General features: G+C 34.7%; 1 protein-coding gene across 10 annotated transcripts in view; it reads left to right on the plus strand.

Annotated features, from left to right (window-relative positions):
* The window catches only part of MYO9A (myosin IXA), a 239,386-nt gene that overhangs the window by 150,395 nt on the left and 66,200 nt on the right, over positions 1–22,791 (plus strand). For 6 of the 10 annotated variants that reach the window (XM_025040332.1, XM_025040333.1, XM_025040331.1 and 3 more), the window contains 8 exons: positions 526–636; positions 1,501–1,623; positions 6,446–6,595; positions 7,407–7,726; positions 8,327–9,916; positions 11,900–11,999; positions 12,516–12,731; positions 22,546–22,658. In XM_025040332.1, the coding sequence (XP_024896100.1) occupies positions 526–636; positions 1,501–1,623; positions 6,446–6,595; positions 7,407–7,726; positions 8,327–9,916; positions 11,900–11,999; positions 12,516–12,731; positions 22,546–22,658 (2,723 nt within the window). The remainder of the gene's footprint in view (positions 1–525; positions 637–1,500; positions 1,624–6,445; positions 6,596–7,406; positions 7,727–8,326; positions 9,917–11,899; positions 12,000–12,515; positions 12,732–22,545; positions 22,659–22,791) is intronic. The other 4 variants (XM_025040334.1, XM_015597697.2, XM_025040336.1 and 1 more) reach the window with 2 other exon arrangements.

A 22,791-nucleotide genomic window follows, 5' to 3' on the forward strand; every position in this document is an offset into this window, starting at 1 on the left:
CAAAAAGTATTTAGAGAAATAAATTACTCTTAATCTTGTACTAGTCATTAGAAGAAGAATCTGTCAGCTCGGTTAACTGAGAGCTATTCAGTTAACCAAGACAACTGGTGGAGTGGGCAGGTGGATTCTGAGTGAGATTATATATAAAATCTTAATTAAAAACAAAAATACGGACACCCTTGACTATATATAAGTAGGCTAATATTGTTACATATTTTACAGTGACTAGACTGTGTGGCCTTCTCTGGGGGCAACTACATTCCTTTTGAGCTTTGAAGATCCTTTCCTACAACTAGAAAAGCTTGGAAGCTTGGTTTCTCTTTTTTATTAGGGTCAGGCAGTCAGAACTTTTCTGAAGCTAGCAGCTGGGGAAATTAGATTGTCCTGTCACCTCTGCCATCTCTTAACCACATAATCTTCGGTCAGTTCCTAGATATTCAAAAGTTAACCATACTTATAAGACAGACTGTAATTTGGAGATCTATTCTTCTAGGTTAATTTTTTTGTTTGTTTGCTTTATTTTAGCTGCCGTTACGGTTCAATGATGTCTTGGTACTTAGACAGCTTCGGTATACTGGGATGCTGGAGACAGTTCGAATTCGCCAATCAGGTTATAGCTGCAAATACTCTTTCCAGGTTATAATTTTATAATGATCTTTAAATAAATATGCACATCAAGTAAATTATTTCTGTCTTGCTTATTTTTTATTTGGAGCTTACTTGTTTATTTCTTTTAATTTTTCCTTTCCGTTCCATCTTTTGTATACAAAATTAAAGAAGCAGAGAGTACTCACATCCAATCAATATCAACAATCTTATTAGCTTGCATTGTAATAGAATCCAGTACTTGACTATTCTCATTTGATCTGAATGTTTGCCGATATTGTTAACTCATAACATAACAATTCTTCACACAGATTACTCCAGTAATTGAAATAGTTCAATCAGAACTGTTTTGTTTAATAGAAAACATTCCCTTTGGCTTTTGCTAAAGTTTTCTCAGCAGGATTTTTTTCATGGCAAGCTGCTAGCAGGGCTCATAGTTATTCTCCACAGCTTCTGCTGCTCTAGGTATAGAACTTATACTGAAACTTCAGCAGCTGAGCAAGTCTTTGCTGTTACTGGGAGGGAAAGCTTCATTCTTTTATACCCTGTAGTAGCTGCCACCTTTGATTATTTTTCTGCTAAAAATTTCTGATTCTGTTAAATAACTTCTTTGTTTTTTAATATAGCTTTCTCAAAAGGGATAATTCGTTTCTGTCCTTTTTTTTTCTTCTCCCATTCTTCTTTGATGACAAAATACTATGTATAATACAACCCTTCCCCCTTCATTTTACAAATTAACCTTTTGTAATATTTCAAGTTAACAAGTACTTTATCGGTTTCACCTTGTTTAAAAGAATAAGAAAAGGATCAATAAAAGGGAAGTTAGGTAGGTTTAGGATCTTGTGGACGTATCATTTTCTTGTGATTTTATAACATTTTCCTTTCATTTTTCAGGATTTTGTGAGCCACTTCCATGTACTTCTTCCTCGAAATATTATTCCATCCAAATTTAACATTCAGGATTTCTTCAGGAAAATAAGTCTTAATCCAGATAATTATCAAGTTGGAAAATCCATGGTAAATATACCTACAGTCTTTGTTAAAACAGAGTGTATTTTTGTGTTGAAATAATGACAGTCTTAGCCTATGAGAATGTTTTATATTAAAAAAAACCAAAAAACAAAAAACAAAGTGTACCAGATGTCATAAGGAAATTGATTAGGCCAAGATTTATTATTTAATAATATAGTCACTATTAATCTAAGAGCTTCTGACCAATTCTCTAGTTCTGCCTATAATTTTAGCTTTCTAAAAATCATCTCTCTCCAGTGTTCTAATGTAATCTCCAATTCTACTTGCCCAAAGTCATCTTATCCTGATTTCCTTACTGTCCTTTATTGTCAACTTCTCTTTCTGTCATCCTTCTCGTTTCTTAGTCTGGAAACCATACTAATATTTGGCTTACCCTTTACTTTAATTCTTTTACAAATTTCTCTTTCTCTTTTTCCTTACAAATGATTCTTACATTTCTCCCTTTTCCTCCATTTCTACTGCTTCCATATTCTATATCTTTAGCTCTCACTATATTTCTCTTACAGTAAACAGATCCCTCATCTAGTTTGAGTCTATTTGTCATCTTATTTAACTCTATCCATTGTATGAAAATCATCATCTTAATAAGACTTCTTTATGTTGGCTTCTTGCTCAGTAATAACCCCCTGATAACCTCCTTATTAAATTCAAACATCCTTCTCTTTTTCAAGAACCTCCATATTGTGATTTCAAACTATTAAATATCTTCACTATGAAGATTATTTCATTGTCCCCCATATGTGCCTTTATCATTATTTCCAACTCCCTATTTTGCTCAGATGGGGTTCTCTGTCTCTTGCCCTTTATTAGTTTACTGTTTTTCCTCTTCGGTACCTAATGTCTACGTGCTATTCTTAAAAAAAAAAATTTATATTTTTATTTTTTCAATTATAGTTGACATGCAATATTATATTAGTTTCAGGTATACAACACAGTGATTAGACTTCTATATAACTTATGAAGTGATCACTCTGATAAATGCAGTACCCATCTGACACCATGAATAATTATTACTATATTTCCCATGCTATACTCTATAACCCCATGACTATTTTCTAACTACCAATTTATACCTCTTAATCCCCTCACCACTTCACCCATCCCTTCACATCCCAATCTGACAACCAGAAAAATTGTCTCGTATCTATGAGTTTGTTTCTGTTGTTTATTTATCCTGTTCTCTAGATTCCACATATGACATTTGTCTTTGTCTGACTTATTCCACTCAGCACAATACCCTTTAGGTCCATCCATATTGTTGCAGATGGCAAGATTTCATTCTATTTTATGGCTGAGTAATATTCCATTCTATATATATACACACACCACCTCCTCTTTATCCATTTATCCATTAATAGACACCCTGGATGCCCCAATATCTTGGCTACTGTAAATAATGGGGCAATGAAGATATGGATTCACATGTCCCTTCAAGATAGTGTTTTGAGTTTCTTCAGATAACTACCCAGAAGTGAAATAATGGGTCCTTCTGGGTCTCTTATTATACCCTTTGTTGTAAAGTCTATTTCGTGTTGCATAAGTATTGCTACCCCAGTGACTTTTTGTTTTCCATTTTCATGAAACATCATTTTTCATCCCTTTACTTTCAATCTGTGTGTGTTTTTTAATCTGAAGTGAGTCTCTATAGAGAGCTTATGTAAGAGTCTGGTTTTCTTATCCATTCAGCCCCCCAATCTTTTGATTTCAGCATTTAATCCATTTATATTTAAAGTAATTGTTGTCAGATGTGTAGTTATTGCCATTTTATTATTCATTTTTTTAATCTTTTTTCCTTTTTCCATCTTCTTCCTAACGAAGTCTCTCTAATGTTTTCTGTAACACTGGCTTGGTGATGATGAACTTCTTTAGCTTTTTCTTATCTGGGAAGCTCTTTATCTGTCCTTCGATTCTAAATCATAGCTTTGCTGAGTAGAGTAACCTTGGTTGTAGTTCCTTGCTTTTCATCATTTGAATATTTCCTGCCAATCCCTTCTGGCCTGCAAAGTTTCTGTTGAGAAATCAGCTGACAGTCTTATGGGAGCTCCCTGTAGGTAACTAACTGCTTTTCTCTTGCTGCTAGTAAGATTCTGTATCTTTAACCTTTGACATTGTGTTTATGATGTGTCTTTGGTGTGGGCCTCTTTGGGTTCATCTTGTTTGGAACTCTCTGGCTTTCTGGGATTGTATGTTTATTTCCTTCACCAGGTTAGGGAAGTTTTCAATCATTATTTCTTAAAATAGGTTTTCAATTCCTTGCTCTCTCTCTTCTCCTTCTGGTATCCCTATAATGCGAATGTTAGTGTGCTTGATGCTGCCCCAGAGGCCCCTTAAACTATTCTCATTTTTTTTTGGATTCTTTTTCTTGTTGGGTATCCTCTGCTGCACGTCCTCTATGTCGCTGATTCGATCCTCCGCTTCATCTAATCTACTGTTAATTCCTCCCAAGGTATTCTTCGTTTCAGTTATTGTATTCTTCATTTCTAACTGGCTCTCTTCATGTTTTCTATCTCCACTTTTATGTTTTCTCTTTGTTAAAGTTCTGAGTTCCTCTACCCTTCCCCTAAGTTCACTGAGCATCCTTATAACAAAATGTTTTGAATTCTTCATCTGGTAGATTGCTGGTCTCCATTTTGTTTAGTTCTTTTTCTGGAGCTTTGTTCTATTCTTTCGTTTGGGACATGCTTCTCTGTCTTCCCTTTTGGCTGCCTTCTTGTGTTTGTTTCTGTGTATTAGGTAGAGCCGCTATGTCTCCTGGTCTTAGTAGAGTGGCCTTATGTAGTAGGGTGTGTTGTGGGGTCCAATGGCACAGTCTTCCCTGGTCATGTGAGCCGGGGTCTCCCGGTATGTTCCTTGTATGGGTTGTGTGTGTATTCCTGTTATAGTTGAGCCCTGGTTGCTGTTTGCTCATCAGTGGAAGGAACTGACCCTCGGGCTGACTGATTATGATGAATGGCCATGATAGTGGAGGAGCTGTTGTGCAGGGGATGACCCTGCAGAGCAGGATTCACTTTGGCAGAGATCTAGTGCCTGCCCTATCTGCTTTTTGGGTGTGTTGACCTCAGATGGTGCTCTGGCTCAGACCAAAGCCGGACCCTGGGCATGTGGGCTGGAGCCTCCTGGGAGGAGCCCTGCCACAGGCCAAGTTCAACTGTAGCCTGTGCCTTGCCTGGGGCCACCTGGCATAAGCCACCAAACAATCTGTAGAAGGCTGCTACCCACTCTGTGCTTGGATGTGCCTCAAGTGGCCAAGCTGCAAACTGAGACTGGCTGCCACTAGTGCTAAGCTTGGGCCTGCTCAGAGAAAGATACGGGACCCACTGAGCCAGATGCTGCTTATTTAGGTTTTGTCAACCTTTGAGAAATTTTAGGAAAATCTTCAGCATGAGCCTAGATAGGCCTTTTGTATGGAAAATCCACTGGAAGCAGCTTGGGTGGGCCGGCACATTGAGAGGGATGGGGTTTCAGGGACTCACTAATGTTATCTATGTTGCCAGAGACTCAGATATGGCAGCTGTCTGGGTCTGCAGGGGAGGGCTCAACAAAGGAACAGTGTACTGTGTCAGTACTTCTGTGTGGGAAAAAGCTTCCCCTCCAGCTCCCTCCCTGAAGCCAGACAACTCAGTTCCTCTCCATATGTCCCTTGTGCCTTTCAAGCTGCTGCCCCAGCCCTGGAGCTCAAAGCGAGTGAGTTCATCAGTGGTTAGTCCATGTGTGGGCCCCTTAAGAGGAAAGTCTGCGGCTTCTTCAGCTCTCCGTCTCACTTAGCCATAATCTTCACTGGTTTACACAGCCAGAAATTTTGGGTACTTCTCTTCCTGGCACTGGAACCCTGAGCGGGGAGCCCAGTACGGGCTGGGACTCCTCACTCTTCCCAGGGGGCCTCTGCAGCCGAAGTATCACTTCCAATTCTTAACTGCCGGATATGAAATCAGCCTGTTTCGTGTCTGCCTCTCCTATCAGTCTCAAAGTGGCCTCTTCTATGTGTCCCCAGTTTTAGGACTTATGTTCAGCTAGGCTTCAAGTTACTCCCATGATGGCTATTCTGTAGTTGTAATTTTGATGTGGTTGTGAGAGGAGGCAAGCGTAGCATTTACCTACTCCACCATCTTGACTGGAAACTTATGTGCTCTTTTTAAAAATATTTATTTATTTATTGTTGACAAAAATGAGAGGTGATGCATATGCTGATTAATGTGATTACGGTAATCATTTTACAATATATACATACATTAAAACCTTACATAGTATACCTTATATACATACATACATACATACATACATACATGTATGTATGTATGTATGTATGTATGTATGTATGTCTAAGTTTTCTTTGCATTCCCCTAAATTTCTAAAGATTTTTTAATGGAATGAATGGAGTAATAGCTTTGGGCAACATACTGGGTTTCAGAAAGGCTTATTATTCATGTTATGATCAAACCTCAATATCTATGGTTCTCAACTTATTTTTCTCCACCCCAATATCCTTGAAAAATATGATATACTACCAGTAGTACATTGGCTCATGATGGTGAATTTCCCAAGGGAATAATGTATCACAATCTCTGGCACTGACATTTTTGTACTCATACTCACCTTCCCATTTCTCCTTCTGTATTCTGTTTTCTTTTTAATTTGGGAATAACTAGTTTGGATAAATTGATATAAATATTTATCAGTACTGATTTTACATATCTACCACTGTCTTTGTTCTTCTCTAAAAAAGCTTATCACAGAAGGGATTATTCATGAAATAAATTTTCTCATTTTTTTCTTAAACTGTATACCTCATCTTTCTTCCTTCTGGTAGGTGTTTCTGAAAGAGCAAGAACGACAACACCTACAAGATTTGCTTCACCAGGAGGTGCTTCGCAGAATCATATTGTTGCAGCGATGGTTCAGGGTTTTGTTGTGCAGGCAGCATTTCCTTCATCTGAGACAGGCATCCATTATTATCCAGGTGGGAAGCAAAAGATTCCTTGCATGATATTGGCTAGTTTATTTGGCCTTTGCTTTAGTAACAAGAAATGTTTTACTGCAAAACATATAAATAAGAATGTAAACTTCTTCAGAGATGACAATGTGTCCTCATTTTTGAAATGTTGATAGTATCCACATGTAATATAGCCTATTAATAAATATTGATGGAGCTGAATTTAAATTAAATTGAATTTATATTTATAATGGCTTATATTTATAATGGCTTATGATCAGGGGCAGAAGAGTATGTGCCTTAGTTTTTGTTGATATTGTTATTTTTATTTAATAGTTTTCTGAGTGATATTTGAATGTTATACATACATTGTTGTTGTTAGGTACTCATCCTGGATTACAGGTACCTTATTTCCCATTTATCTGTTTTATTTTCTCCCCTATTGATTTATATGATGACTGTTTTCCACAGGACTTTTTCTGTTAGTATAAGAAAATCTTTAATATCTTAATCTTTGAAATGTGTGCATGTTGACCTTAAGTCCTTTAATATCGGTAAATTGTAGCATAAGAATGTAATGTAATTTGTTAAAATTAATGTGTAGGGCATGAAAGTACCAGAAAATTTTAAATGATTTTAAGTTCTGTAATTAACTTTATTGAGGTAGTTGTTTTAACCAAGCATATCCAGAGAAGAAAACTTTTTTTAATCACTCACAGTTTAGTTCTTTAGCCAATTACCCTCTAATTATGACATAAGAAATTTATTTTTTCCCTTTTTCTATGAAAATGTGGTATAAGATATGACAACAGTTTCAATTATTTTGTCTTCCCCCCAGCAATTCTGGAGGAATTATCTAAATCAGAAGCGAGTCAGAGATGCAGCTATGCAGAAGGATCCTTTACTTAAGGCTAGTGCAGCTACCCTTCTCCAGGCTTCCTGGCGTGCTCACTTAGAGAGGCAACGGTATTTGGAACTCCGGACTGCAGCCATCATCATCCAGCGGAGTTGGAGGGAGCACTGTAGGCTCAGGCACATGGCTGCTGTCTGCATACAGGCAAGATGGAAAGGCTACAGGGAAAGTAAGAGGTATCAAGAACAAAGGAACAAAATTATCCTTTTGCAGTCAATATGTAGAGGATTCGGAGCAAGACAAAGGTAATCTTTGTTGTTACAATAATTACTTTTTTTTCTTCCCAAGTATGTTGTTTATACCTCTGTTCTAGCAGTTGCCTAACTTGTATTAGAATTGGTTATGTACAATTTGTCTTCTCCACTAAACTGTGATACTCCTAGCAGTTTTAACTTACACTGAGTTGTCTATAATAGAAGCTAAATAAGTGTTTATTGAATTAAATTAGATTGAAAATCTACGTGGGTTTGTGGTTATAACTGCTGAGTCAACTTTTATATTGGATTCATTAAAAATTGTCAATATGCAACTAGTTTTAACTTTAGAAACTTTATTTTCAATGTTAAGGTTTACCTTAAAATAAGGATATTATTAAATGAGAGCTTTACTTCTGATTTATTTTTGAGTAGAACGCAATTAGGAATAATATACTTAATGAAATATAGTCTCACTCAAGGAAATAGAATTATGAAATGTGCATCCAAGTTAATTTGAGAAATACTTAGGTAGTATAAAAAGAAAATTTTGAGACTTTCCATTTTTTTCTTAAATTTTTAGTAAATGCATTCTCTCTAGTGGTAACCAAGAGAAATCTCTAACCCACTTTTTTTTCTATTTTAATATAGATTTAAAACTTTGAAAGGACAAAGACTAAAAGAAACAAAACTAGAATCCGAATTGACGAATACTGAGCCATATGGAGCTCTGAATATTCAGGGTTCAGACCCTTCAGAATGGGAGGATTGTTCGTTTGACAACAGAGTAAAAGCTGTAGAGGAATGTAAATCTGTGATAGAGAGTAATCGAATTAGTTCAGTGGACAGCTTGCAGGAGTCCCCAAACAAGCGACAGGAGAGAGCCAGAAGCCAAAGCGGTGTGGATTTGCAGGAAGATGTGATTGTAAGAGAGAGACCCAAGTCCTTGGAGGATCTCCACCAGAAAAAAGTAGGTCGGGCCAAAAGAGAAAGTCGGAGAATGAGGGAACTGGAACAAGCTATATTTAGCTTAGAATTGCTGAAAGTTCGTTCTCTTGGTGGTGTGTCTCCTTCAGAAGAACGCAGATGGTCTGCAGAACTGATGTCCGAGGGCCTTCAGTCTCTACAGGATACACCTGATAGTGAAAGCTCTCAAGGAAGCTTGGAACTTCTGAGCTGTGAGGAAAGCCAAAAGAGCAAACGAGAGTCCATAATTTTGGATGAAGGAGATTTGCATTTTCTTCCACCTAAGATATCTAGGAGTCCAAAATTTGATTCACAGGACAATGCCCTTAGTGCCTCAAGTGAAACTACATTGATTCAAAAGGGAGCACCCTCTGACTCGATGCATTTGAAGAATGGGACTATGAAAGAAAACTTGGTTTGCAGTTCTGAATCTATTACTTGTAAGCCACAGCTGAGAGATTCCTTTATTTCAAGTAGTCTGCCTACATTTTTTTATATTCCCCAGCAGGACCCATTGAAAACAAGTTCCCAAGTAGACACAAGTGTCCAGAAAAATAAACTATTGGAAAGTGAAGAAACACTTCCAGCTCTTACTTTGGCTGTCAACAGGGAAGGCAGAAAGTATCACTTCTTAGGAGAAAATCAAATTGTTGCTGCTTTGAATACAGATTCTTCTAATACTGTGCTTAGGAAGTTGGAAAAGCTAAACACTGAGAAGGAAGAAAGGCAGAAGCAGTTGCAGCAGCAGAATGAAAAAGAGATGATGGAACAGATTCGCCAGCAAACAGATATTTTAGAGAAAGAGCGTAAAGCCTTCAAGACAATTGAAAAGCCAAGAATGGGGGAGTCTTTCCTGGTTCCATCTTTTCACCAATCAAAGCAAAGAGTAGAGAGGCCATCCTCTCTCCTTATCCTAAATACCCCAAATAAGGAAGAACCCAGTGTATTAGGACCTTCACCAGTAACTGTAAAAGAGGCAGCTCTTGCTCCAAAATACGGTCCCTCTGTTCACTTACCCCTGAAAGACCGACCTGTCACCCTGTTCTTTGAAAGAAAAGAAAGCCCATGCCAATCTAGTACTGTCGATGAATTATCCAAGACAGACAGAATGTGTACTCAACTCAATGTAGCCTATAAACTCTCTAATAATCGCATTTCAAAAAGAGAACACTTTAGGCCGACTCAGTCTTATGGCCATTCTTCTGATGACCCTTCCAGAGATGGAACTACTAGGGCCATTTTCTTCACACCAAAAGACAATACGAATATTTCTCTGTGAGTGAAATGTTTGTTTATTTTTATGTATAAATGGGAAACTTTTTGGAGAATTTTACAGGCATACCTCAGAGATATTGCGGGTTCGGTTCTAGACCACCGCAGTAAAGTGAATATCCCAATAAAGTGAGTGGATCTTTTTGCTGGTGGAGGGGCTTGCCTTCAATTTTTAAAAATCACAGCATCTGTGAAGTGCAATAGAACCAGGTATGCCTTGATCTGCCCTAACTATTTGTATGGGTGCTACTCAAATTAGCCATTTTCTTTCTATAAAAAAATTCTCTACTTGACTCCACCAACCACCTGAAATTGGATATAATTATACCCTAGGAATCTTTAAGCACAGATAGCAGAGTTTTTGGTTCCTCTCTATTAACTGAAAAAGCATTTGTAAAGGGTCATACAGTGCCTATAAACATAGTAGGCATTCAGCAAATGCTGGTTGCCCTGGAGCTGTTCGTTAGATGTCAGGCTTTAAAGTTAATGTGCTTTGTCACAGCTGTTGTCTTATTTTTGTTCTTCACAACTTTTTTCTACTTTTTTTGTGGTAACACACATAACAAAATTTACCGACTTTACCATTTTTAAATATAGAGTATAGTAGTATTAACTATGTGCACATTGTTGTGCAGCAGCTCTCTACAACCTTTTCATCTTGCAAAAACAAACTCTATTACCCATTGAACAACTCCCCCCCCTACCCCAAACCCCTAAATACAATGATTCTTCTTTCTGTTTCTAAGATTTTGATTACATTAGCTACCTCATATAGGTGGAAGTTCGTTACTTTTAAGTTTTCTTAACTAGTGGTTGCCACAAGAAATGCATTTTTTAAGTGATAAATAAAAATAGATTTGATAAATTTTAAGATATTTGTACTAAATCTTTGTATACAGTGGATTCTTTCAGTTCTTATGGGAGATCACTATTTAAATGAAAAGAGGGCTGTATCTTAGAGCTACAAAATTAAATTTTGTGTTAACTATGAAAATAACTTTTTCTCTCTTATCTTTAAAAGCCCGAGCTTTTAAATCTTTTAGTCTTTAAAATTGCATACATATTTTATAGACACCCTTTGTAAATGTGAGTGAGAGATCATTGGTGTTTTATTTTTCCACTATGAAATATATTTGGACTAAATGATAATTTGAGGTCCTGTTCCTGCCCATTACGCTAGAAATTGCCCAGAAGTTCTAAGACTCTGTGTAGCCCATCAGAGTGTTAAAAACATTTCCTGTCTTTCTGATTAAGTTTAGTGATGTGAGGGGTGTGTGTGTGTGTGTGTGTGTGTGTGTGTGTGTGTGTGTGTGTGTAGAGTTGTTAGATCCATAAATCTGTTTTGTAGAGGGCTTATTTGTAGGTTTTATTAAAAAAAACTACTAGGTGGACCTAGAGGGTATTATGCTAAGTAAAATAAATCAGACGGGGAAAGACAAGTACCATATGCTCTCACTTATATGTGGAATCTAAAGAACAAAATAAACTAAAAAACAAAACATTCATAGATAATGGAGACCAAACTGATGGTTACCAGATGGGAGGAGGTTTGAAGCGAATAGTCTGATGGGAATAGTATTTGCTAACCTAAAATACTTATCAGGTATTTTATGATTAAGAGTAAAAGACTCCTTCTAAGACTAATTCTCAAGATTTAGGGATTTGATATGTTTCCTTTCTCATCATTAAATCCATTTCATTTCTTGAGCTAATTCTGCTACTGTTCTTAAGCATATGTCATAGTAGTGGAATATACCTAGTGATTACCAGGGCAGAGCCTCTAGTAATTCATTCAAACGTGTAAATTCTTAATAATACTATAGATTAGGTAAGCAGGAAATTTTTGATATATTGTTTTAGGAACTGAAAAAGATCTGGAAATATTTATGGAAGTTGTTGAAATTCTTTGTCCTGGCTATACCTTAAGATTGCTGCCATGGGATATCTGCTAGGAACTGAAGTGTAATCCTGCTTTTTTATCCTAAGTGTCAACAAGGAAGCCTTAAACAGTGGAAATCCTCAACCCCATAAACAAAATGAACCAACTTGGAAACCCATGAAATTAACTGGGCCGGGCCAAGGAGAGGTAAGTATTGAATTTTGTTTATCTGTCTTCTATGCAAAATAGATGCATAGTATTTTGGAAGTTATCGTTCTTATAGACAGAGCATCTCATCTACTCATTTACTCCCAAGAATTTATAGAGAAAGAAGCTACGAGTTAAGTGTGTATACTTAAGAAGGAGGTGTACTTTAGGCAGGGAATGGTGCCTGAAAACCCAGATTATATTTACAAAAGAAGTTGCTAAGAAAAAGAAGGGAATTTATGCAAGTGACTTTGGTGACTTACTATGGCAGTGAAAGATGACTTCCTTGGCTATAGAGAAGAACAGTGTAGATTTAGCTTCCATTCTCACCTTTTGTCCAGAGTAATGTATACGAATTGCTTTTGGTTATTTCTGTCACTTCTAGTGGAAAGGGCATGGTGGGGTGGAGGGATGTTTCAAGAAATTCATGAGCTCTCTGATGTCTTTCATTGGCATCATCTCCAAAAAACCCAAAACAAAACATTGTTGTGTTATGTGTTTTATCATTTGGTCAAGCAGGTTGCCAGACCGGCCCATAAAAAGAAAGCTCGAATGGCGCGGACGCGCTCCGATTTCTTGACTAGAGGTACTTTTGCCGATGGGGAGGGGGATACAGAGGAAGATGATTACGATGACATTATTGAGCCCCTTCTCTCCCTTGACCAACCTTCTCACTCTGAGCTAGGGCCTGCACCCAGCCTGGGTCAGGCCTCTCACAGTGACTCCGAAATGGTAATTTTACAGCAATATAAGAAAAATAGGCAATGAGCAAATCTGACGAGAATAGTCTTTGCTAATATAAAGCTAACCTTCACAGCTTCTTCCCCGTATAATGGTTTGTACACGGGAAACCTCAGTGAACACAGCGAATAAGCTAAACTTTAATGGGACTTGGATAAAGGGCACTTGAACAATGTATGTCAGATCGTAAATTGGGCATCGTTAAGGTTACTTAGCACTAATATAGAAATTTTTCATGTTATGTCTTAAAAGGTCTAGAGAGCAAGGGCCCTCAATTTTTTTTCTGTAAAGGGCCAGATAGTAAGTATTTTAGAGTTTGTGGGCCATACAGTCTCTGTTGCAACTACTTAATTCTGCCACTGTAGAGTGAAAACAGCCGCAGACAATAAGTAAACAAATGGGCATGGCTGTGTTCCCTCCCTGGTCTAGTGAATAGAGTATGTGTTAAACAATCAATTAAAATAGCTTCTAATTGAAATGGTAGTCTCGCTTGCTCTCTCTTTTTTTTTTTTTTTTTTTTGCCTTTAAACTTGCTTCCCCTCCCTAATTTTTTAGTGATGGAAAATGAACATGAATTTTTAAAGATTTAATGAGCAATGCCAAAAATATCTCCCTGGACCAACCCAGCCAAGTAGAAGGCTGTATATAATGTGAGTTCATATTAATCACAAATTATAATGTTGGCATTAGGTTTGAATAAAACTGTCCTATTTAGACTAATAACTTTATCATCACATTTTAACCAAAATGAGAGAGAGATATATATAGTTTGACAAGTATAGATATAAAGTATTTGATTTTAGAATTTTCCTAGAAAATGTACAATATAAGAACCCTGTATGTCTAATATTTTCTAAAACATTTCACTGATAAAATGGAATGATATGCATTTTATTTCCATGCATATACTTAACTGAGTTAGATCTATAATGCTCTTCTTTAGTATCTGTTCATATGAGAGGAAAATTTTAGGATGATCTTCTTTTGACTCTTTAGATATTTTATCTTTGAACTGTTTTAAGCGGCTTGTGCCAAACATCTAGTTAATTAAAATTAACTAGAATATTCTCATTATCTTTTTTTGTTGGAGATAGACCCAGTTTTTACATAACAATATTGATATTCTAAGACAGAAAAAACAAAAACACATGACCTGGTCTCTAATTAGACAAATGAGTCATTACCCTGAGCCAAACTGTAGTATTGTAAAAGTTGGAAACAAACTGTATATCCCTTGATATATATAATTAGAGCCAAAATCCTCTCTTCAGTGTCGGATAAAGTAGCTCCAATTTGGCAGTACCTTGTTTTTGAGTTATAAATAACAAAACATAGTCTTATTGTATGATTAGTAAAGATAAAATTATGTAATGAAGCAAACTAATTTTAATGAAAAGTGCTGCTTATATTTTTAGTGTAAATAGGGAGCATACTTAATTCATTCTCTAAAGCATACATAGAATTTTCATTTGTGGGAGAACTCAGCCTTTGTAACTGCTGTTTTGTTCCTGAGAGTTTCCTTTGTTACAAACCTTAGTCCTTTTGGTGATAGAATTCTTTCTCACTGAGAACTCTTAACTGAGATGAAGCAGGAAGTTGGGCTTTCTGCTTGGTGCAATCAGCCCCTTTAAGTGTTCCAGCTGGTAGCCTCTGCCTATGATTCTGTTCACCTGCTTGACAGTCACTGCATGCCAGTAGTTGTAGAGCACCCGCCCTGCACAGTGTTGTTAGTCACCTCGCCAGCTTTCTCACTGTCCTTCTATTTTCATTACTAGCTATTTTAGGAACAGGTGGTGGTGTTTGTTTCTGGTGGACATTTGCATGAAGAAGCTTTGCTTTCTAGAATATGCTGATAGATACTTATTGGGCTTGGGGGTGGGAAGGGTAGGAACAGTTTTAAAATGTGTTTCTGTTTGTTTAACTTGAAAATATGCCATGTTTAATGTTCTGATATTGTGAAGATGAAGACTAATTGTTTCTAAATGGAATCTACTGAATTCTCAAAATTGAGATATCTCCAGGATTTTACATGGGCTTGATTTTCTGGGCACTTGGATTTTAAAAAACCAGATAATGTTTTGTTTTGTTTTGTTTTGTTTCGTTTTCTGGATAAAGTGCTTCTTTCACTGACATTCACTAAGAAGAGTGTCATTCAATCTTAGAAGAAATATCTAATGAGATAAAGAGAGTTCTAAATGAAATTCCCAAAGGGAGTTTGGTAACCATTACCATCTGAGTCAATGAATAGTGAATCAGTTGTTAACCTGCTGTGGAGAAGTAGAGATAAGAGTAGTAGTTTTCCTCCTTAAGATTTTAGTGTTTTTAAAAAATTTCCTACTTTGAACTCTGCCATTTGAATAACTGTTTAGTCTCTGTTTGCTGCTCACACTGGGTTCTAATACCCACTGTGCTGGCTTTTATCCAAGAAGAATGACGTGTTCTTCTAGGCAGTGTTTTTAAGGTGGCTTTCATATAGTATTTAGTCTCTCATTCTTCTGAATGATGAGTTAGTAAAATCATTTCTATCTCTTATTTGTAGGATTGGTGTGGGTAACAGTTTTTTTCTGTGTAATTTCTTCTACCATTTCCCAGACTTAAACCACTTATTTCTATGGCTCTGAGTCCCAAATAGCTCTCCATAATGTCTTCTTTATCTCCAGTATGATAAAACTAAATTTCTCATCTTCCTCCCCAAACTGCTGTCACTTCTTATATTGCTATTTTTGTATGTTATTCTCTTAGATACACTCCAGTCCTTATCTGTATTTAATTTTCCTTCTTTCCGCTGTCCACTCTACACAAAAACTGCCAGAAAAACCTGTTGATCAAGCAAGGCTAAGTTTTTATTAGCTTATTTTACACTAAGTGAAAATCTACCTTGACTAGGTCTTAGTAACTTAAAGGAAAGTTAAGAGAGGATGTTTATAGGATTTTAGGACCTAGGCTAGTGATTTTGAGGGCAGATATTGAAAGTTGGAAAACCAGTTGGTATTGAACAAAGTTTATGACATAATAGGTTTGGATTGGTGGCCCCTAGACAGCAGCCACACTGTTGAATACACTTAGTATTTCTATGTGTATTTTATTCCCTCACAAAAACCAGGGACAGTTTATAGCATTGTGACTATGTTCTTTGAAGATTTGGTAGAATTTCTCTATGAAACCATTTGGGATTGGTACTTTTTTGTGGCCTAATTCCTTCATAAGTTCCTTTTTTTCTTCTAGGGAAATTAGTCTTTTAAGCTTTCTATCTCATGGGGTCAATTTTAGTAAATAGTTTTTTCTTATGAAATTATCCACATCATCTAACTTTTTAGATTTATTTGCATAGAGGTCTGGAAAGTAGGCTTTTAAGATTTTTAAAAATTATCTATTCCAATGGTATTTACTTTTTGTCATTTCTTATTTTGTAGATTTGTGTTTTTTTCTTTCTTCCTGTAAGTCATCTAGTCATTTGTTAACTTTTTCCAAAATAACAGGATTTTGATTTATTTATTAAACCTACCTTTTTCTCCCATTCTCCACTTACTTCTGCTTTTTATTATTTATTTCCTTGTGCTTTCTTTTGGTTTACTTTCTTATTTTTCTAGCTTTTGAGTTGGGGAGTTGAATCATTTATTTAATTTATTTTTATTGGTATAAGCTTTTAAGGCTATGAATTTTCCTCTGATTGTTACTTCAGATGTATCTTGTTTATTGTGATGTGTAAAGTTTTTATTTTATTAGAAAAATGTAATTTCAATTTATACTACTTTTTTTACCCAAAATTTGTGTAATAATATTTTTTTAGTTTTTAAATTTTTATTAGTTTCTAGTATTGTTAGATTGTGATCAAAGAGTATTTGAAATGTTTCTATTTGATCAAATTTACCAGTATTTTTTTTTTTTTACTTAATGTGATTACTTTCTTGTGAATGTACCATGTGCATTTGATAAGGTATATTCTCTCTTCAGAGTGTAAAATTTCAATACATATCCATAATTTCTACTTAATTGATTATGTTGTTTCTCTTCTAGATCTTTATTTTTTTCTACATTTGACCTGTCATATAGAGAATGTTGTGTTTAAGTCTCCTGTTATTCATTGTGTTTATGAGTTTTAGTATTTTAAAATGTCCTTTGTTACATTTAATGCCTTTTGCTTGAATTCTACTTAAACAGTAATATCATAGCCTCTTTTTTTATTCTATTTACCCAGAATAGTTTTGATCATCCCTTTATTTTTAGCCTTTTTGGATACTTTTGTTTTAGATATGTGTTTTGCATGCAGTCTAGTTTAGTCCTGCTTTGTGAGCCAAATTATAATTTTTTTCCCCAAGTAAATGAGTTAAATCTATATTTATTTATATCACTGATAGTCTCAACTCGTCCTTATAGTTTTATATTATCTGTTACATTAAATTTGCTGTGTTTACATTACATGTTTTCTTTATTTTTTAAAAATTCTTTCGATAATTAGGGAGAGTCATGTACTTGTTCTATCAATTGTTTACCTATGTATATAACTTTTTAAAATGCTTTTAATTTGCTATTTTTTATTTAACCAATTACTGTCTAGTCATTTTTTAATGAATAATATTCTTTAATTCTCACCTACCGTGACCCAACTATTAATGAGCTATTCTAGTGTCTACTTTTCTTCTCCCATCTATTCCTATTTTTTAGATTTCTACTTTGTTAGAACATGTAATTTTGCTTATTATTCTTTCACTGTGGTCCCCACCCTTGTTGTTTTAGATCTACTATTAAATATATTAAGTGATCACATTAAATATTTGCTAAAGCTTCCCTGTTCTCTTGGTTGGATGAAGCTCTCCCGTAGTAGATTACTCACAAAGGGCTCATAGATATGGAATTCCCTGAGTTCTTTTTAAAGGCTTGATATTTGAAGGGACATATTGGCTACATATAAAATCATTAATTCATACTTTCTTTTCCTGAGTTTTTTGAAAATGCCTTGACTGGTCTTAGTAACTTAAAGGAAAGTTAAGAGAGGATGTTTATAGGATTTTAGGACCTAGGCTAGTGATTTTGAGGGCAGATATTGAAAGTTGGAAAACCAGTTGGTATTGAACAAAGTTTATGACATAAGAGGTTTGGATTGGTGGCCCCTAGACAGCAGCCACACTGTTGAATACACTTAGTATTTCTATGTGTATTTTATTCCCTCACAAAAACCAGGGACAGTTTATAGCATTGTGACTATGTTCTTTGAAGATTTGGTAGAATTTCTCTATGAAACCATTTGGGATTGGTACTTTTTTGTGGCCTAATTCCTTCATAAGTTCCTTTTTTTCTTCTAGGGAAATTAGTCTTTTAAGCTTTCTATCTCATGGGGTCAATTTTAGTAAATAGTTTTTTCTTATGAAATTATCCACATCATCTAACTTTTTAGATTTATTTGCATAGAGGTCTGGAAAGTAGGCTTTTAAGATTTTTAAAAATTATCTATTCCAATGGTATTTACTTTTTGTCATTTCTTATTTTGTAGATTTGTGTTTTTTTCTTTCTTCCTGTAAGTCATCTAGTCATTTGTTAACTTTTTCCAAAATAACAGGATTTTGATTTATTTATTAAACCTACCTTTTTCTCCCATTCTCCACTTACTTCTGCTTTTTATTATTTATTTCCTTGTGCTTTCTTTTGGTTTACTTTCTTATTTTTCTAGCTTTTGAGTTGGGGAGTTGAATCATTTATTTAATTTATTTTTATTGGTATAAGCTTTTAAGGCTATGAATTTTCCTCTGATTGTTACTTCAGATGTATCTTGTTTATTGTGATGTGTAAAGTTTTTATTTTATTAGAAAAATGTAATTTCAATTTATACTACTTTTTTTACCCAAAATTTGTGTAATAATATTTTTTTAGTTTTTAAATTTTTATTAGTTTCTAGTATTGTTAGATTGTGATCAAAGAGTATTTGAAATGTTTCTATTTGATCAAATTTACCAGTATTTTTTTTTTTTACTTAATGTGATTACTTTCTTGTGAATGTACCATGTGCATTTGATAAGGTATATTCTCTCTTCAGAGTGTAAAATTTCAATACATATCCATAATTTCTACTTAATTATGTTGTTTCTCTTCTAGATCTTTATTTTTTTCTACATTTGACCTGTCATATAGAGAATGTTGTGTTTAAGTCTCCTGTTATTCATTGTGTTTATGAGTTTTAGTATTTTAAAATGTCCTTTGTTACATTTAATGCCTTTTGCTTGAATTCTACTTAAACAGTAATATCATAGCCTCTTTTTTTATTCTATTTACCCAGAATAGTTTTGATCATCCCTTTATTTTTAGCCTTTTTGGATACTTTTGTTTTAGATATGTGTTTTGCATGCAGTCTAGTTTAGTCCTGCTTTGTGAGCCAAATTATAATTTTTTTCCCCAAGTAAATGAGTTAAATCTATATTTATTTATATCACTGATAGTCTCAACTCGTCCTTATAGTTTTATATTATCTGTTACATTAAATTTGCTGTGTTTACATTACATGTTTTCTTTATTTTTTAAAAATTCTTTCGATAATTAGGGAGAGTCATGTACTTGTTCTATCAATTGTTTACCTATGTATATAACTTTTTAAAATGCTTTTAATTTGCTATTTTTTATTTAACCAATTACTGTCTAGTCATTTTTTAATGAATAATATTCTTTAATTCTCACCTACCGTGACCCAACTATTAATGAGCTATTCTAGTGTCTACTTTTCTTCTCCCATCTATTCCTATTTTTTAGATTTCTACTTTGTTAGAACATGTAATTTTGCTTATTATTCTTTCACTGTGGTCCCCACCCTTGTTGTTTTAGATCTACTATTAAATATATTAAGTGATCACATTAAATATTTGCTAAAGCTTCCCTGTTCTCTTGGTTGGATGAAGCTCTCCCGTAGTAGATTACTCACAAAGGGCTCATAGATATGGAATTCCCTGAGTTCTTTTTAAAGGCTTGATATTTGAAGGGACATATTGGCTACATATAAAATCATTAATTCATACTTTCTTTTCCTGAGTTTTTTGAAAATGCTAATTTATTGTTTTCTAGCTTTATTTGTTATTTTTGGTAAGTCTATTGCCAGTTTAATTTTCTTGCCTTTATAAGTTATTTGATCTTTTTGGAGGCCTTCAGAATTTTTTTTTTATATTTAAAGTTTAGGATGTATCTTCAAGTTGATCATGATTAATTACCCTATATACTTGCAGAACTCTGTCAATATGTAAATTCTGGTTTTGCTTTATTTTCGGTAAGTTTTCATGGATTATAGTTTTGAATTTTAGTCATGCATTGTTTTATTTTTCTTGTTTAGAGTCTCCGGTTATAAATAAGTTTTTTCTTCTTTTCCTTTCTTCCGTTTCAGTCACCTTCTCTCTGACCCTTTTTATCTTATTTCTTTATATCATTTTATATTTTTCATTATCTAACTTCCTTTATTCAATCCCCTTTAAATTTCCATTTGTAATTTTTTTCTCTTACATATCTTATAGTCTTCATTTCGCTATCTCATTTCTTTTCTCAGTTCATTCAACTCTTTTTATCTCTTTCTGGTCTTTCACATAGATAAGGATATTCATTTTTGAGTTACGATTTTCTGTTTCATGCTTCGTTTTTTGGGGGAATGGAGTGGGTGGTAGAGTTAAGGAACTGAGTCGTTTTGGTTCTAATTTTGGTTTTCGTTTTATTTGTTTTCTTATTGTAGCTTATGTAGATTATGTATGTTTTAATTTATTTGTTTTATGCAGTGGGGTTAGTTTATAAGATAATGAATTCAAGAACTTTCTCTTCTGCCTGTGTAGCAAAGTTCAGTTTCTTTTAGATAACCTGTTTTGGGTTTGTCTTTTGTGTGTGTGGTAGTAGAGGCAATGTTGAGCCCTCCATTATTTTACTTCTCTTTTGCCTTGCTGGATTCTAAATTTTCCTCTTTACCTTGTTTTTTCTCCAGAAGTGATGCCTTTAAAAATATGTCACCGTGAATCACATGCCATTTTAAGTTCTTTTTCTTTAGTTAGTTCTCTAATCTACTAGTACTCAGTAACATTTGTGTCCGTTTTGAGTCATTATAGATGGATTGATTTTTCTCCTCATTCTCGGTATATATTCTTAATTCTTTGCATGCCTAGTTATTTCTTACTGGATGCCCGACTTTCTGAATTTTGCCATGTTGGACGCTGGATACTTTTATATTTGATTAATATTCTTAAGCCTGATATATTCCAGCAATATTCCAGAGACTTATTCTAGAAGCACCTTGGTCCTTTTATGTCTTCCTTTTAAGGTTTATTAGGCTTACTGTGTTGAGTACTGGAAATTTGTCAAGGGAGTAGATTTCAGGTGCTCTCACCACCAAAGGAAAAATAAGGTAACTGTGTGCGGAGATGATATGTTAATTAGCTTGACTGCTGTAATCATTTTACTATTAAGTAAAGATTTGTTAGGCTCAAACAGAGCAGTACTTAGTTTAGACTGTTGAGGCAAGATTTTCTGTGTGCTTTACCCAATGCCCTGGGAATCATTAGGTTATGTTCTGTTACTCTTGGGCACAGGCACTATTACTGGCCTTCTGTGAGTACTGAGCACTATTACCTTTAATCCTTTCAGGTGGTCCTTTACCTGGTCTTGGGTAGTTGTCTGACACAGAAATGTTGCTTAGTACTCAGTAAATTCTCAGCGGGGACCCTCTGATGATCTTTGTGCATCTCTCTCTCCAGTACTCTGTCTTTTGGTTTCTGGTTACCTTGGTCTCTCTGGATTTTCAGCTTCGTGTGTTCAACTCAGAGTCAGCCAAGATTTGCCTGGATTCCCCCTCTTTGTGTAACAGCCTAGAAACTGTCTCAAGGCACTAAGCTAGAGATGGGAAACTGAGAGATGTTTCCCATCTCTCAGGATAACTGTTTGTCATCTTGATAACTGCTGTTTCATATTATTTTATGTGGGGTTTTATTATGTTTCTGATTTTAACTTGGGTTGTTTCAGGCAAGAGGATAAAACAGGTTCCTGTTACTCTATCTTTGCCGGAAGCAGAAGTTTGTTCTTAATTTTAACAACTCAGGATCATTTCTGTTGATAAGGCCATAGTCAAGCAGACTAAAGGGCTGAAGAAAAGATATTATAACTATAGAAGAATGAAATACTAGGAAATTACTTGAAATGGTAACAAGAAATTCTCTCCTCCAAATGGAATTGTCTTTAAAAAGGCACACTGTAAACAAATGGAACAAGAATTGCCAACTGAAATTCAGGTTCCAGTTTGATAGCCATGTAATTTGTTTATAACTTAGACAATTATTGGTGATAATAATTTTTTATTCTTTGGTACTTTGGTTTTCCTTATCTTCCTGTGTTCTTGTTCTTTTAAATCTTTGACTGGATATAATAAGAATCTATAATAGCAAGTTAAGCCATAAAAATAATTATCATCTTTTAGGGACAAATAAAAGGAAGTATGAAAGAACTAGCATTCTATATTTATCAGATCCTGGATCTTTTGTCTGTATCTTTAGATGGTTTTGACTTTTTTCTTACCTTTCTACTTGATAGTCTTTGTAAAATTGTCAGAAAACATGAGCTGGTAGGTCCTTTTCAGCATTTTCATTGACCCAAGTTCTCTTTACTTCAAATTACTTTAGAAAGTTAATCATTTTTTTTAAGTAGGTTCTTTTATTTCATAGACTCTCTGAATAATATTAATATATTTTCTATGTTTTTTAATAGGTATAATTCTTAAATTCTATAACCTGAGTTTTAATTACAGTACTATGATGTAGTTTCTTGGTTTTAAAGTCTTTCACGTATATACTTATTACAGACCTCACAGCGGTTTTCTTCAGTTGATGAAGAAGCAAAGCTTCATAAGACTATGTCTCAAGGAGAGATTACTAAGTTGGCAGTGAGACAGAAGTCTTCAGATTCGGATATAAGGTATAAAGTATACCCTGAGAGTTAATAGGGATAATATAATTTTATTTTCTAATTCTCTATAGTTAAGTACTGAGTCTCTTTTTAAAAGCATAATTGATAGAGCAGCTCGTTTTGAAATGTAACTGTTCTCAAC

Source organism: Pteropus alecto, unplaced genomic scaffold, assembly GCF_000325575.1.
Source record: "Pteropus alecto unplaced genomic scaffold, ASM32557v1 scaffold38, whole genome shotgun sequence".
In the NCBI taxonomy this organism is placed as follows: domain Eukaryota; kingdom Metazoa; phylum Chordata; class Mammalia; order Chiroptera; family Pteropodidae; genus Pteropus; species Pteropus alecto.